This window comes from Chiloscyllium plagiosum, unplaced genomic scaffold, assembly GCF_037043375.1.
Source record: "Chiloscyllium plagiosum isolate Xiang-an unplaced genomic scaffold, Cpla_swu_hap1 HiC_scaffold_16, whole genome shotgun sequence".
Lineage (NCBI taxonomy): Eukaryota > Metazoa > Chordata > Chondrichthyes > Orectolobiformes > Hemiscylliidae > Chiloscyllium > Chiloscyllium plagiosum.
This window is the reverse complement of record NW_028270154.1, coordinates 6,896,951-6,913,287: the sequence shown is the minus strand read 5'-3', so window position 1 is coordinate 6,913,287 and position 16,337 is coordinate 6,896,951. Positions and strand designations below refer to the sequence as shown.

Below are 16,337 nucleotides of genomic sequence, written 5' to 3'. Positions count from 1 at the left end.
AGATTGACTACTTGATAGAAATGTTATGAAAGGCTTATAGGTCAGTAACAGTCCAGAATAACAGTGAAGAGACTACGTACCTGGCTTGGTAATCATTGCGGATCAGAAGCAAGTGTTGAAGGATAGATAGGAAGTATTGCTCTGCTTTGGAGTCTTTCACAGTGTTCAGCAGCATCTGGAAGACTTCATTCACATCTGTGCAGTTATTGTTAAGGAGCCATATTAAAAACACCTTCTGAAAACTGAATGCAATATAGGAAGGAAATAAACTGTTCCAAAATAAAAGGGCACACCTGCCAAAAGTAAAACAGAAAAGTTAACTGAAGTCAAAGTGAATATTCTTGCTACAGATGAGATCAGTTGGAACTGAAAACTGCCTAGCTCGCTTGACTTTTGGGATGGGATTTTTGCTCTGGGATTGGACAATGCTTGCAGTTCCCAGAAACAAACTGAGGTGGTCACAGGAACAGCCGACTGCCAAGCAGGCTTGTTAAAAGGCATGCCTCAGTTCTCTATAACTTTGTACAAGTTGCATTAAAGGCTGCTGAAGCTTTGCCTCCACCCCTACATTATGTATAACAAAGACAGGTGTAAGAACATTTCCAACAGGTGCCCTCATCATCCATGCATGACTACAGGCCCAGGTTTAAAAGGACTTTTCAGCAGTGCTTTCTGTTTTGACAGTCGAAGACAATTAGGAGACAGCGAGGTCTGCAGATGCTGGAGATCGGAGTTGAGAGTGTGGTGCTGGAAAAGCACAGCAGGTCAGGCAGCATCAGAGGAGCAGGAGAATCGACGTTTTGGGCCAGAGCCATTCCTGATGAAGGGCTCTGGCCCAAAATGTTGATTTTCTTGCTTTTCGAATGCTGCCTGACATATGATTTTCCAGCAACACACTCAAAGTTGAAGATAACTGTCAACCTTGTTTGATTGACATCTTAGGAGGTTGTTAATGTTTTTTGTGGTCTGTCAATGTTTATGTTAATGTCGCAATATTTATTTGCATACAATTAATAGGTACGCTGTTTTCAAAGGCTCTATTAGTGATATGTGAATGGTTGGTTTAATTGACACTTTTTATAGAGTTTTGGAACAGCAGATTTTTCTTGTTACCATAGTTGGTGATTGTGGTTGATACTGATGGCTCACAGAACACCACCGTGATATACCATCAAGGGAATCATGCCTGCTGACAATATTCCATCCTTCATTTCCCAATGAATGATACACCCACTATGCACCCTTCATTATCCCGGTCAGTACCCTTAAACCTGCACACCCTGCATGACCATGCCTCAAATATGAACTCCCTCCCTGATCGCATCCTTAAACCTGCGCTCTCTGCAGAGATCATGCCCACCAAGCTGCACTCCTTTCTCATTGATAATGCCCTCAATATCTGTCCGCCCCATTGTTGATCACACTCATGCCTACACTCCACAATGGTCACATCTTCAAATCTGCCCTCCCTCTCCTTCATTAGCACTGTCAAACCATACCCTCTCCATCTGTTGGTGCCAAAACCAAAACAGTAACCTATCCTTTCTCTTTTAATGCCAGACGACTGACAAACACGGTGTCCATTTCCAACACTGCTAGTGGACATCTCCCCTGGAAAGGGCAATTTAAAAATCACAGAATCATCATAGAATCCCAATGTGGAAACAGGCCATTTGGCCAAACAAGTCCACACCAACCCTCCGAAGAATATCCCACCCAGACTCATTTCCCCACCCTACCACTTTACATTTTCCCTCACTAATGCACATAATCTACATATACCTGAACACAATGGGCAATTTATCATGGCCAACTCACCTAACCTGCACATCTTTGGGTTGTGGGAGGAAACTGGAACATCCGGAGAAAACCCACACAGACACGGGGAGAATGTGCAAACTCCACACAGACAGTCGGCTGAGTGTGGAATCGAACCTGGGTCCCTGGCGCTGTGAGGCAGCAGTGCTAACCACTGAGCTACCGTGCTGCCCAATTTAGGCAAAGTATGAACTAAATCTAAATCTGACAATAAAACAGATTCAGTTCAATAAATTTGTGCAGTCATCCAAGATTGCAGAATTTAACAACTAGCATTTGTCTTGGGCAAATGTTAATTGCCTGGTTTCCATCAGTACATTTAGGTCAAGATAAATTCAGTGAATTTGGATAAGGAGAATTATGGAATAGTGAGAGAGACTATACAGATATGTGAGAAGGCAATTATCTAGCTACACAAACCTATCCTTGTTTTGCAAAATTAATCATTTACAATCACAGGAAAAGTATTTTATTACGGGAACTGCATGAATGGGGCTGAGGCTGATTGATCATCACTGAGCTATTTCAAGGATCCACATTTAATGCATCCATTATAATCCCAATATCAATCAATGCAATGAAAAAGAAGTGTACCATTAGTTTTATAATGCCACATGATTCAGCACCACCATCATAATTATGGACTTGCATATTCCTCCATTATCCCTGCTCTTGTAATGTTAACTCTGTTTCTCTCTTACTGGTTAAACCACATCTGAAATATTGCGAACAGTTCTGATATGCAAAGTTCTACTGACCTTGAAGGTTCACTTGCGTGGATCCTTGATATGGAGGGATTTTCTTATAAGGAGGCGGAGTAGGTTGGTTCTGTATTCACTGAAGTTTAGAAGAATCAGAGGTGACCTTAACATATTAAGATTCTTATCGTATCTGGCAGGATGGATACAAAAAGGTTATGTTCCCTTGAGGGACAGTCTCTGTCTGGAGGGCATAATCTCTCAATGATGGGTCAGCCAGTTAGAACAATGTTAAAGAGGAACTGTTTCTTTGAGAGAGTTGTGAATCTGTGGAAATCTTTACTGCAGAGGGCTGTAGAGGCTGGGTTGTTAAGCACATTCAAGACTTAGAATGACAGATTTTAATAAATAAATTAACTTTCAATGTTAACATTCTCATCATCTGATAAGATCAACTGTTGGGTTGCATCTTTCCCGGTTAAAAGCCCAACTTTCCACAATCTTTCTTCACAAACCAGACACTCTATACTTTGGAGACGTTGGGGATCAGAGTTGAAAAGTGTGACACTGGAAAAACAAGCAGGTCAGGCAGCATCCAAGGTACAGGAGAGTTGACATATCTAGTGTAAGCCCTTCATCAAGAATGGGGCGGTGGGAAAAAAAAGAGGCTGGAGAGATAAATAAGAGAGGGGGTTGGGGCTGGCGGGAAGGTAGCTTGGAAGGCCATAGGCAGACACAGGTGGGGGCTGATGGTGATAGGTCGGAGCAGAGGGTGGAGCATATAGGTGGGAAGGAAGATGGACTGTATACTTTGGACCAGTCTCTTAGCTCTTCTTACTTTTAGAACTTGTTCTTAAATATTTTCACCTCCCCCAGATTGCATGGCTTTTGGGTGATGTGGAGAGTCTTTAATTAATGCTTAGTGAGACCAGCTGGATAGATCAGAGTGTCTTACTGTCCCTCACTATCAATATTCACTGCCTCCAGTGTGCAGATTTCTCTTTTGTGACTCAGAAACCAAGACTGAACACGGACTGTACTCAAAATGTAGACTGAACACAGGACACTATGCAGTTCCATCAGGACTTCTTTGTTTTATTTCGTAAAAGTTTCACAATGCATTGTGTAGTCCCAAATCTCCATCAGTGAAATGTTTAAAACAGAAATACCACTAAGAGCACAAAAGAAGCTGTTTTCTTTCCCAAGGTCTCTAAAGGCCATGAAATGCAACACAGAATTTTCCAAAAATTGCAAATCACTCCTCACGATGGTTTGAAACCTGTTCATAAAACAAACCTCAAGCTCCATCACTTTGATTTACACAGAACTCAGCTATCAGTTACTAATCCAAATCTATACTTTCAAATTTGAACCCTGCAGTATTAACAAGTGCTGTCAATGGCATACAGATATTTAATATGATTTCCTACAGGAGTTAACAAAATAAATCAAGTAACAGCTTTGATTTCACAATATTCATTACATCCATCACTTCTCTGAAATTCTCTATATCTCAGTATGAGTAAAACGTTGCTTATTAGCCAAGAAAAGTTACTTGAACCACACTGTTGTTTAATCTCTTCAGAATGTTGCAACACAGAAAGAAGCTACGCTGTCGACTGGGACTGCTTCTCTTCCCATCCCATCTTAACTAGAGTCATGGAGCTGTACAGCACGGAAACAGACCCTTTCACCATAAGACATAGGAGCAGACATTAGGCCATTCAGCCATCGAGTCTGCTCCACCATTCAATCATAGCTAATCAGTTTTTCAACCCCATTCTCCTTCTTTCTCCCCAAAACCCTTAATCTCTTTGATACTTAAGAACCCATCTATCTCAGTCTTAAACATGCTCATTGACCTTGCCTCCACAGCCTTCTGTGACAATGAATTCCATGGATTCACCACTCTCTGGCTGAAGAAGTTTCTCCTAATCTCCGTTCTAAAAGGTCTACCCTTCACTCTAAGGCTGTGCCCTCAGATCCCAGACTTCCCTATAAATGGAAACACCTTCCCAACATGCACACTCTCCAGGCCATTAGTATTCTGTATGCTTCAATTAGATTCAACCCTCATCCTTCTAAACTCCATTGAGTATAGACCCAGAATGCTAAAACATTTCTCACATGTTAAGCTGTTTCCTTGCCCAAGATCCCTAACGGCCATGAAATGCATCATTAATAATTTTCCATTATCATTTACAATATCTTGAAACCTGTTCGTAAAACAAACCTCAAGCTTTGGATTTACACAGAACTCGGCTATTAGTGGACGGCACGGTGGCACGGTGGTTAGCACTGCTGCCTCACAGCGCCGGAGACCCGGGTTCAATTCCCGCCTCAGGCGACTGACTGTGGAGTTTGCACGTTCTCCCCGTGTCTGCGTGGGTTTCCTCCGGGTGCTCCGGTTTCCTCCCACTGTCCAAAGATGTGCAGGTCAGGTGAATTGGCCATGCTAAATTGCCCGTAGTGTTAGGTAAGGGGTAAATGTAAGGGTATGGGTGGGTTGCGCTTCGGTGGGTCGGTGTGGACTTGTTGGGCCGAAGGTCCTGTTTCCACTGTAATGTAATCTAATCTAATCTAGTTACAAATCCAAATCTATGCCTTTAACTTTGAACCCTGCACTATTAGCAAGTGCTGACTTGGCAAGCAGATATTTATTGTGAATTTGGTCCAACTTAATCTAGTCCCATTTGCCAGCATTTGGCCCCAATCCCTCTGAACCCTTCCTGCTGATATACCCATCCAGATGCCTTTTAAATGCTGTAATTGTATCAGCCTCCACTACTTCCTCTGGCAGCTCATTCCATACACTCACCACCCTCTGTGTGAAAAAGTTGCTCCTTAGGTCCCTTTTAAATCTATGCCCTCTCACTTAAACCTATGAGGCCTCATTTTGGACTCCATACCCTGGGGAAAAGAGTATTTGAAGTAATTGTACATTTTCTATTTTGAAGGTTACTGATGAATCTGATCCACTACCCTTTCAGGTGCCATGTTTAACATCACAGTTAGTCACTGTGCAAAAAATACTTAAAAGATACAGTGGATGCTGTAAATCTGAAATAAACATGGAAAATGCGGCAGAAATTCAGCCGGTTTCGCAGTATCTTCATGAAGAACAGTCATTCAGGACTTCAAATGTTAATTCTGATCCCCTTTCCATCGATGTCGCCAGGCCTACAGAATTTCTTTAGCATTTTCCGTGTATGTGCTGTACTTTGTATTTTACTTTTATTCTATTGTCACTTACCCTACAGCTGTGTCGCCTAGTTAATGATCACTGGAAACAGATTTTCCCATCTACTTTAACCAAACAGAACAGGACTGTTGTGTTGATGGTGTTAATTTCAGCTAAGCTGACAAGAGGTAAGTAACAAATGGCCTCAGTGTCTCGATAGTGGAGAAATAAAATGCACACTCAGCTGAATTTCACTCATGTCAACAATGAGCCTAAGTACAGCTGCACTTGACTGTGCTTCTACTGAGCACAGAAGCAGCTTCGACTGTCATTATGACATTGTCTATCAACTTGTGAACCAACAAGAATCACTCCTGAGGACTGAACACTTGAATGTGACACAGAATGGCCCAACAAGTGCTAAGCATCTCGCAGAAAGGGGAAGGAAAACAGATGTGAATGAAATTAGTGACAGAAAATAACACTACCATAACAAAAATCACTTTTATTCTGTGCATTAAATTTGGTTCAAATGTGATTGCTACTGTAAAGTGCAGATTGTTGCAGCAAAGTGTCGAGGGTAGAATGAAGAAGTTGATAATACAGAGATGATGTTACTGGACTGGTCATTCAGAAGCCCTGCTTAATTCCCTAGAGACACGTGTTCAATTCTTACCACAGCAGTAAGTGGCATTGCCTCTGATCAGTCTTTCCACAGAGTCTTTGGAACTGCATCCACCAGAAAGTGATACAGGTGGAATTGTTCATCACTTTTAAAGTAGAGATTGGTAGATACTTGACTAATGAAGGGATCCAAATATTATTAAGGGTAGTCAGGAATGTAGATCGGAGGTTACAATCAGATCAGCTCTGATCTTATCAAATGCAGACCAGGATTAAAAGGTGGATGAGCCTACTCCTGCTCCTGAATTGTTAAATGCTTCAGTTACAGATAAATTACAGTAGCCAAACCGAGAAAATTCCACTGATGGGAGATTTTGTGCCGGCGCCACTGCTCTTATGACTTGCAGATCTGCTTTCACCACAATGTGGCTTCAAATGGTGAGTGAAGATTTGTACCAGATGCTTTCAACACAGTTGAGAAAATTGTAGGGTGTTTACTATTGCTGTGGTTTTGCTGCCCTCCTGTGGTATAGTTTCATAATAGCAGCCAGTTCCAACACCCTGACTGGCTCACAGAGCTGAAAACCTAAAATTTGCTTTTTGTTCAGGGGCAAACGTGTTGAAATTTTAATTATTCAAAGATCTGTACCATACAACAGCATGCAACATAAAATAATATGTTCTGCATCTACTTCAAAGCTGAACTAAAAGTAAAATGAGTTTTTTTTTTCCAGTTCTGGAGGTGATGAGTCATCTTTCAATCTGCAGGGTGCAGCAAAAATAGAAATATGAAGTGAACAGGCAAAAATAAAATCACCACTGACATACCAGAGAAATGAATGTGTGCAAGGAGCGGTCTGACTGAATGCCTTCAAAATGAGGGACACAACACAAATCCAGACTGAAAAAAAAAAAATCGAGAAAAGAACGTCAGCCAAAGTTACTCAAAATATAAAAGTCTCCCACAGCTGAAGAGAGACTGCTGTAGTCCACGTGGCCAGTCATTAAATTAAAAGCAAACGACCACACCACCTCAGTCTACATTGTGTAGCTCGAGACTGCTCAAGCCACCAATGGATTAAAAATCTTTTCCTTTTCTGCTCTGAATGCCTGCAGTTCAAATCGGTTATTTTGGTTAGTTAGGAGTTGAATGTGGTGAAAATTCCTGCGGGATTAGGGGACCAGGTATTTTGTATCAAGGCTGTAAGCATTTGCTGCGTGAGTTTGAAGCAACATGAGAGTTTATTGCATGTGATTAAAAAGGATCAGAATAATCGACTGTAACTCCTCAGAACCTGAACACTGAGGCAGTCTCCCTGAATTTTTGTTCCATCTGTGTACTTTAGCTTTTAATGTTCTTGTAAAGTCATATGCATATTTCTTAGAACCCAACAATAAGAAACCTGACCCGGCCAATTATCACTCCATCAATCTGCTCTTAATCGTCAAGAAAGATATCATTAATTGTCCTCTTGACATTCAACAGTATTTTTAGCATCAATGAATCCCCCGCTATCAACATCCTAGAGCTCATCATTGACCAGAAAATGAATGGAATCACCAGACCAAAACAGAAGTTACAAGAGCCAGTCAGATGCTGGGAACACTGTGGCAAGTAACTCACTTCCTGAAGTCTCAATGCCTGTGCACCATCTGATGGAATACTTCCCACTTGCCTGGGTGGGTGCAGCTCCAATAACACTTAATAAGCTTGATGCCATCCAAGACAAAGCAGCCCACTTGATTAACACTCATTTACAAACACCCACTGCCTCCATCAACGACGCTCAGCAGCAGTGTGCACCAGCTGCAAGGTGTGCAGTACAAATTCACCAAGGAGCCTTAAATAGGACCTTCCCAACTCACGAGCACTTCCATCTGGAAGGACAAGGGTAGAAGATACACAAAAACAGCATCACCTGCTGTTTCCCCTCCAAGCCACTCACCATCCTGACCTGGAAATATATCACTGTCCCTTCACTGTTGCTGGGTCAAAATCCTGGAACTCCCTCCCTAATGCCATTGAGATTCTACCGACAACACAGTTTGCAGTAACTCAAGAAGATATCTCACCACCTGCCTCTCAATGGCAAATAGGAATAGGTCCAACCAGCAACACCCACATGCTATGAGTTAATGTTAAACAAGTCTATTTACAAAGGTCATGATTTGTGTCGTAAACACAGGGTCCATCCTGGCTGACCTGCAGCCTAACTCCATCAAACTCCTTTGCCTCATATACTTTAAATGTCTTTGGTTAACAAAAATATTTCAGAATTAAAAACTAAGTTTTGATTTAAAACCAATTATCCTTTGTAACAGAGAATGCCAACACCTGCGCGTTAGAAGTGCTTCTTAATTTCACTGCTGGAAGGTTTGTTTCTAATTTTACGGTATGACCTCTCAGTTCTAGGTGCAAGGACCAGGGAAAATAGACAGGTGTCAAATCTTATACTGAACAAGAGTAACACTTCGAATCATTTTAGAAAGTTAAAATTTAACGAATACAAGCATCCCTCTATGCGATTCCCAACACTCAAATGTGACCTCTGTCAGTTGTGTAAATAAACCTGGTTCACCATTCAACTAAAATACCTCATTGGTACCTTGTGGCACAGATGATAGAGTCCTGGATTCAAGTCCCACTTGCTCCAGAGGTGTGCAATAACATCTCTGAAAAATTGATCAGTGCTTGAATGAAACACAGATTCCGTCCAAATCTGCTCTGGTTATTTGGGTTTCAATTCATCCACACCCACACCTACTGTCAAGCCTTTTTGATTACCTCCTAGTTTTTAAGATATTGAAAATAAAGTGGACTTTGAGTTTGGAAGATAAACAAATAAAAAAGGCCTCAGAAGGACCTGTAAGTAAACACACTAATTATTCAGTTATAAAGAGAAAACAATGCAGAATCAATAATTTTTGAGTACACCCATGCAAAGAACGCCTATTAAATTTTATAACTCTGTCAAAGTTGACGCAGTATCTTGGATGACTCACTGATTTAAAAAATACACGGTTGCTAGCAGACTGCTTTAAAGGAAAGTAAGGTGAGAACAGTCCCATCAAAGTGCAAGGTAGGAAACTTCTGTCTGCAGGAATGATGTTAGAATTTGCTTCAACTTGTTTTTAAACCTCAAAAGTAAACTTACAATTTACATATTGAAATAAGCTCAACCAGAAAGAAGCTGTAACTAATTTTATTTCAGGAGATCTACTACAGTCCTCAGAGCCACACAATCTGAAACTCACAAAACCATTCCATTACAGTCTGTGTTTAATCTTTCATCAGCTCATTAACTCTCAATTTAAACAACAGACGAGCGTTTAGGGAAATGAATCCCATGACTGAAAGCTAGAAGAAAACATGGCCCATAACTAAAACTACCCTGGGAGACCTATGTATCACACACCAGACCAGATTAACATCATCAGCTAACACTAATTGGATTTTTGCTGCATATCCCAATCATCTACTTTGGTCTCATTCAAAATCGATGGCATTCGAGTAGGAATGCATGGGTGCACTTCCTAAAGTGCAGATCGCCAGGAGCTCCTGCATCACCTCAATTCTCTGGGCATTAATGCAACAACAACAACAACTTGTTCTTATATAGAGCCTTTAAAATAATAAACATACTAAGGTAGGCACCAAAGCTACCATAAATAACGATCTGGATTTGCACATGAGCAGTGGCCTACACAAAAAAGTGTTACAACACCCTGCAGTGTACAGAGCATCACTCAGCAATCAGGTCGAGTAGCATTCGAAAATGCCGTATACAAATCCATAGTATTTATAACAAGCAAATCAGGGTATTTAAAAGTAGTAGTGACACTAACAGGCCAGGAGAGTAGGGGTGTAGGACAGCAGGAGCTGCCCAGGAGGACATGAGGTTTTTCTAAAATAGGCTCATTGGAGGTCGGCAATGCCAACATTTACTGTCTATTCTTAACTACCCATGGTACTGGTTGGGAGGTCGCTATAGTCTATGTATAGGTATCAGAGTGCTGTTTGAGAGAGAGTATTTCTGAACGTTGACGCAGTAACATGGAAGGCACAGCAATATAGGTCCAAGGAAGGATAGTGTGCAGTTTGGAGGGGAATGTGCAGGTAGTGTTTCAATGCATCTGTCCTTTTAGGTGGTAATGGAAAATGCTGTCAACAGAGCTTTGTTGAATTACTGTGATGCACCTTGTTGATGTCATACACTGCTGCACTGAGAGAAAATAGTGGAGTTTGTTTAACATGGTACCAAATCAAGCATGGGGTCAGGATTATTGCAGCTGTACCTATCTAATTGAGTGCACACTATTCTATCACACTGAAAACAGAGTGCCGGAAATCACAGCAGTATGCTCTGAAGAAGATTCATCCAGACTTGAAAAGTGAGCTTGCTCTCTGCTCATGCTGCCTGATCCACTGTGATTTCCAGCTGTCTTTGTCTTCAGTACAGATTCTAGCACTTGCAGTAATTTAATCCTATCCTGTATTCCATCACATCCTGATTTGTGCCTTCTAAATGGCTGGGCTTTGGGAAATTACTCAATGCACTTGTACATCCTCACTTCCAGTTAATGACATGGTTAATTTTAACAAATCAGGATATCAAGGGTAGGGGATTCAACTACCACTGAACTTTATGGCAAGACAATTAGATTTGCTCTTGTTGAAAATTGTTATCGCCTGTAATGAATATTACTTGCCACTCGTATGAGCTTTTGTGAACAGATGAACGCAGTCAAAAACAAGTTGCAAATAATCCCCAGCACTAATCAGCAGCAAACAACTTTGCTACTAATCTTCATAGAATCCCTACAGTGTGGAAACAGGCACTTCAGCCCAACAAGTTCATTACAACCCTCTGAACAGTAACCCACCCAGACCCATTCCCTATCCCATTACTCTACATTTACCTCTGACTAATGCACGTAACCTACACATTCCTGAACACTACAGGCAATTTTAGCATGGCCAATTCATCTAACCTGCACATCTTTGGATTGTCGGAGGAAACCCACACAGACACAGGGAGAATGTGCAAACTCCACACTGTCGCCAGAGGCTGGAATCCTCTCAACTTTGCAATGTCTCACTGGGAGTCCTTGTGACTCACTAGGGGCTGGGTTATGGACAAGCAATCCCTGGCACTGTGAGACAGCAGTGCTAACCACTGAGCCACCATGCTGCCCATCTTGTGATGGAGAAAAGGTAAAGATGGTTGGACTTAGGTCACTCTGATGAAGAATTCCAGCAATGCCCTGGAGCTGTGATGAATGTTTTCCAACAGCCACCAGATGCTCCTTGGGACCTGGGTTTGACTCCAACCAGTATACACTCTGGCCTTGTTATATTATACACACACTGATTTCAGTACAATTTAATTTTGGGAAGAAACTATTCCGAATTCAGTACACTCTACTCAAACCACCTGAAACACGCTTATCACTCAAGTTTATCAGAATGTGCAAACTCCATGCAGAATAGCTAAATTTGCCCAAAAAGGAAACTTCCTCCTCCTTATTCATCACCAAGATTATAGTTTTCTTATGAAACTAAAGCGATTTTCATGAAAAGAGACAGACAGGTAACATCTACCTAAACAACTCATGTCACTGAAAGGATATTCCATTTCTATTCGAATATCTTCCAGGCGACCTTTCAAATCTTCTGAATCTTCCTCCGCATGTTCATCAAACACAGAAAGCTGCACATTAAGTTCTTCGGTTCCAATTTTCCTTAATTCCTGTAAAACAGTAAATAAAGTAACACAGTTGCCTTCAGGTTGTTGTGGATGCTTGAGAATTAGACACTATGCAACTTACGGCTGTAGATGCCTAGACCTACAGAAAGTGAAGTAATCTGAAAATTTGGAACACATTTTCTTGAAGGTGTATTTCAATGCAATAAAAAAGTGAGTTGTCACAAGGTAGGATTTCATAGACATGCTGATGAATAAAAGCACTAGTACTTATAAACTTGGAGTCCCTACAGTATGGAAGCAGGCTATTTGGCCCAGTCTGTTCACACCGATTCCCTGAAGAACATCCCACCAGACCACCTTTTCCCTGTAACCCCACATTTCCCATGGCTAACCCACCTAGCCTGCACATCCCTGGACACTACAGACAATTTAACATGGCCAATCCACCTAATCTGTCTGGGGGAGAAAACTGGAGAACTTCATGACATTTCTCAACTCCTTCAGATCTGTTAGATTGCTTGTCCATAACCCAGCCCCGAGTGAGTCACAAGGACTCCCAGTGAGACATTGCAAAGCTGAGAGCCCTACCTTTAGCCCCGTAAAAAACTACATACTCTTGTCACCAATAGCAACCTTCAACCACTACCAGACTCCCACCTTCTTACACAGCTGCTGATTCAAATCAGACCAGTTTTACCCTTAGAATCCAACTGCGATTCTGATTCTGAAATCACTCTACCATAAAAAACTTATCATTCCCACTCAATTACGTTGTCTAGCTTTGCCCATACCTCAGCCATTCTGATGTCGAGGACCTCATTTGTGCTTTTACCACTTTCGAAGCATTCAAGAGGCCTCCATGCTTCCTCCATCAATCCAAATAACTCATCCAAACCTATGCTGCCTCATTTCATGCTAAGTTCCATTCACTATTATCCTTGTTGCTTGCTTGCTTACCTAGCCTGGCTTTTAATTTCCAATATCTCAAATTTAAATTCTTAGTTGCCTGATCAAATGTCAACACAACCTCCCCTCTCCCGATCTCTGGAGACTTCAACATTGCCCCAACCCTCAAAAACATCTTCTGATACTGATACCTTGAGTCCATGTCCTTCCTTTGCTTTCCCACAGAAAACCATGCAACCAGCAAGTGAGATGCATACTCTAGAACTCCCATGGCATCATCAACATCTCTCACTTCCTATGAGCCCATTAACACTGTTCTGTCTCATTTAAGAAACATTTTAAACAACTCACTTGAACATTTCCCCTTTGGATGTTTAGTTGAGCAGCTAGAAAGAGACCTTTATTAACAAAAAGTTTAAATATAGTCACGCGGTATAGATCTGTAACATTTCACTCTGTGAATAAATCTATTTCATTCAGAGACTGGATTTGGTTTCTTCCTTCATCAGTTGCCTCAAAATTGTAAAACAAAAAATGCTCACCGGTAATATCCGACTGAGGCCCAAACGCATGAACTCACTCCGCAGGTGAATCCTGAAATCGAGTTCGTCTGCAGGAATGATGAGGGCATTAACAAACTGCATGCATGCCACCTGACAAAAGAGAGAATAATTCCAGAGGAGTTAAAAGATAACTGTATCGTTGACAGCACAACACAATCATCTTAACAACACAAACCGCAAATGTAATTCAAGCAAGATAGTCCCATACTTGGCTTGGGGGAGTCAGCTGATCTCAGCTAGAGCTGCAGATCGGGTGTTAGAGAAGACCAAGGAAAGGAAAACAAATCAGGAGTCTCTCTCTACTATTCTACTGTCTGTTCTACTATTCAAATAGATCTTGATTAAAATATATTTCAGTTCCACATATTTAATTATGAAGCCCTTAATACAAAAATACAACAATGCCAGTTCTGGTGAGCAGCAGGAAATGCCTACCAAGTCCCTTTATGCAGGCACGAGGCAATTCGAGCGATTCCCTCCTTTAAATGGGACGGCAGAGTCAGCTCGAGGGGCCGAATGGCCAAGTCCTGTTCCTATTTTGTATGGGCTTATGGTAAAGTGCATTCCCTCAGCCCAAAAAGGCAACACACTCTAAACCCATAGTCTGTGATGGAAGCTCCAAATTTGATATAGGGTAATGAAAGACATGCAGTCAAAGAGGATCAATTAACGGAAGTCATGTGCCAAAATTCTAACCTACAACTAGCAGATCCAAATTGTTAATTTAATATCGATTTACAAAATAATACAACAAAAACATTTAAAAATCACAGAGATCCAAGGATGTTTAGAACTTTCTTCTTTTAGTTCTGTTCAGTACTGTCACTGTGTGAGATCATCAATGAACTCATGAAGGACTAAGATGTAGTTCTTATGGATAATGGGATCAAAAGTGGGAAGAGTACTGAGTTGGCTGATCAGCCATGGTCATTTTGAATGGTGGAGCAGGCTCGAAGTGTTGAATGGCCTACTCCTTTTAATTTCTCTGTTTTTACATGACAGGTTTGATGATGATGCTATTGCAATGCCACAGAATTTGATCAGTAGGATCTACACCAACATTAAAAATATCTTATGTTGTGAATCTACCTGTTACTACCAGCAGGTAAGTTTAAATGTTATTTGTATTAGTTGAGAAATATCATTAGGGGAACTTGGATATTTCAATATTTCCCACTTACCTACAGGCTTCCATTACCATCACAATGCATATAGAAACACTCAGTCCGTTCTGATATCAATAAAAGAGTACATTCAAAGTATAGAAGGACTTCTTTCTGTCCTGTAAAAACTCTATGACCAATGAGAGTGGTACAAACTTTCCATCAAAAACAAATTTATAAATGCCCTTTTTTTGTGAAATGGGCTGCTTTTATTCATCAGGATAACTCACCTTTAGTGCTATGCTCTGTTCGATCTTTAATCCATCCAACAGTGGCTTGAATCTTTCACATTCTTTCTCCTCTGCTCTCTCTGTCACTGCTTCTAGCACCTTTTCATGCCTAGGGGAGTACAGTGTAACATAAAATCAGTGCTAGGTAGCCATGAATATAAATCCACTTTTCCAGTAATCATTTCATATCTCACAATTAAACTTGCTACTTTCAGTCTCCTTTCAAATATTTACATTTCACTCGTAAATACTGCTTCATAAAATGGTATTTGAAGAAAAGTTACAATTCTGAGTTATGCATATGCCAAGAGGAACTGGCAGTTCAACACAGAAACATACCTCATTGTACCAAAAAATGATTCATGTATCAGTGAAACGCCATTATTGAAATGATTGTTAAAGGATCAATTGCTTACATATTCTCAGGTCCAGGCAGGACACAGATAGCAGACAATAGCTTGGCAGCATCAATCATCATAGACGGTGCACTAAGATCTACGGCTTTGACCAACAGTAGAATGCCATCTTCTGAATCCAACATCATCTTTATCCCATTCTAGAAAATTAAGTTTGAAAAATGTTGCATTACCTAACATTGGAAGGACGAATGAATAAGTTGAAACAAATTATATTTTAAACAAAGGAGCGACACCAGAAACATTCAACCGTATTTGCTTGTTTCAGATCCAAATGGATCTTCCTGTCCATGACCATGCTTATTTTGTTTGTTGTGTTAGTTAGAAGTGTTCAATACATTGCTTCAGAAAGGGTGCTACTAACCTCATCACAGCTGGAAGTTCACTGGAGGTCTCACAACCAGGTAATGCTGGGATGTGGCATAGTGCTGGGTGAAAGGGAAAGGGGAGAACTGCAGTGATATTGTCCAGATCAAAAACTTGGGCAATCCTTCCCAGATGCACAGCAGAACATTCAGCAGACGACAGAAGTCCTCCAACAAGTACGTAAAAGTGAAAGTACCCATGAGAGTACTTGAAAAATAAATTTTTGCGAACAGGAATTCAGAGAGGAATAAGCGAAGGAAAGAGGGCAGAAGTCCCTCACACAATTTCCTCCCCCTGTCTGTTATCTTTACTGACAGTCTAGTCAGAGGAGGCGATGACAGAGTTAATCCAGAGACCCAGGAAATATTCTGGAGATGCCCCCAGACCTGAGGCCATGGTAAATGGTGGAATTTGAATTTAACTATTTAAAAAAAAACTGGAATTAAGAGTCAAATGATGACCATGAATCGATTCTCAATTGTCATGAAAGACAGATCTGGTTCACTAATGTCCTTTAGAGAAGGAAACTGCTATCCTTACCTGGTGTGGCCTACATGTGGCTCCGCACCCACAAAATGGTTGACTCTTAACTGCCCTCTTGGCAATTAGGGATGGGCAAAAAATACTGGCTTTGCCAGCCTTGCCCTTATCCCGTGAATGAAGT

General features: G+C 41.1%; 1 protein-coding gene across 2 annotated transcripts in view; it reads right to left on the bottom strand.

Moving 5' to 3' along the window:
* Nucleotides 1-16,337, bottom strand: part of diaph1 (diaphanous related formin 1) — a 359,024-nt gene that overhangs the window by 241,875 nt on the left and 100,812 nt on the right. For both annotated transcript variants that reach the window (XM_087995081.1, XM_087995082.1), the window contains 5 exons: nt 15,308-15,447; nt 14,892-15,000; nt 13,478-13,588; nt 11,953-12,071; nt 81-197 (listed from right to left, as the gene is read on the bottom strand). In XM_087995081.1, the coding sequence (XP_087851207.1) occupies nt 81-197; nt 11,953-12,071; nt 13,478-13,588; nt 14,892-15,000; nt 15,308-15,447 (596 nt within the window). The remainder of the gene's footprint in view (nt 1-80; nt 198-11,952; nt 12,072-13,477; nt 13,589-14,891; nt 15,001-15,307; nt 15,448-16,337) is intronic.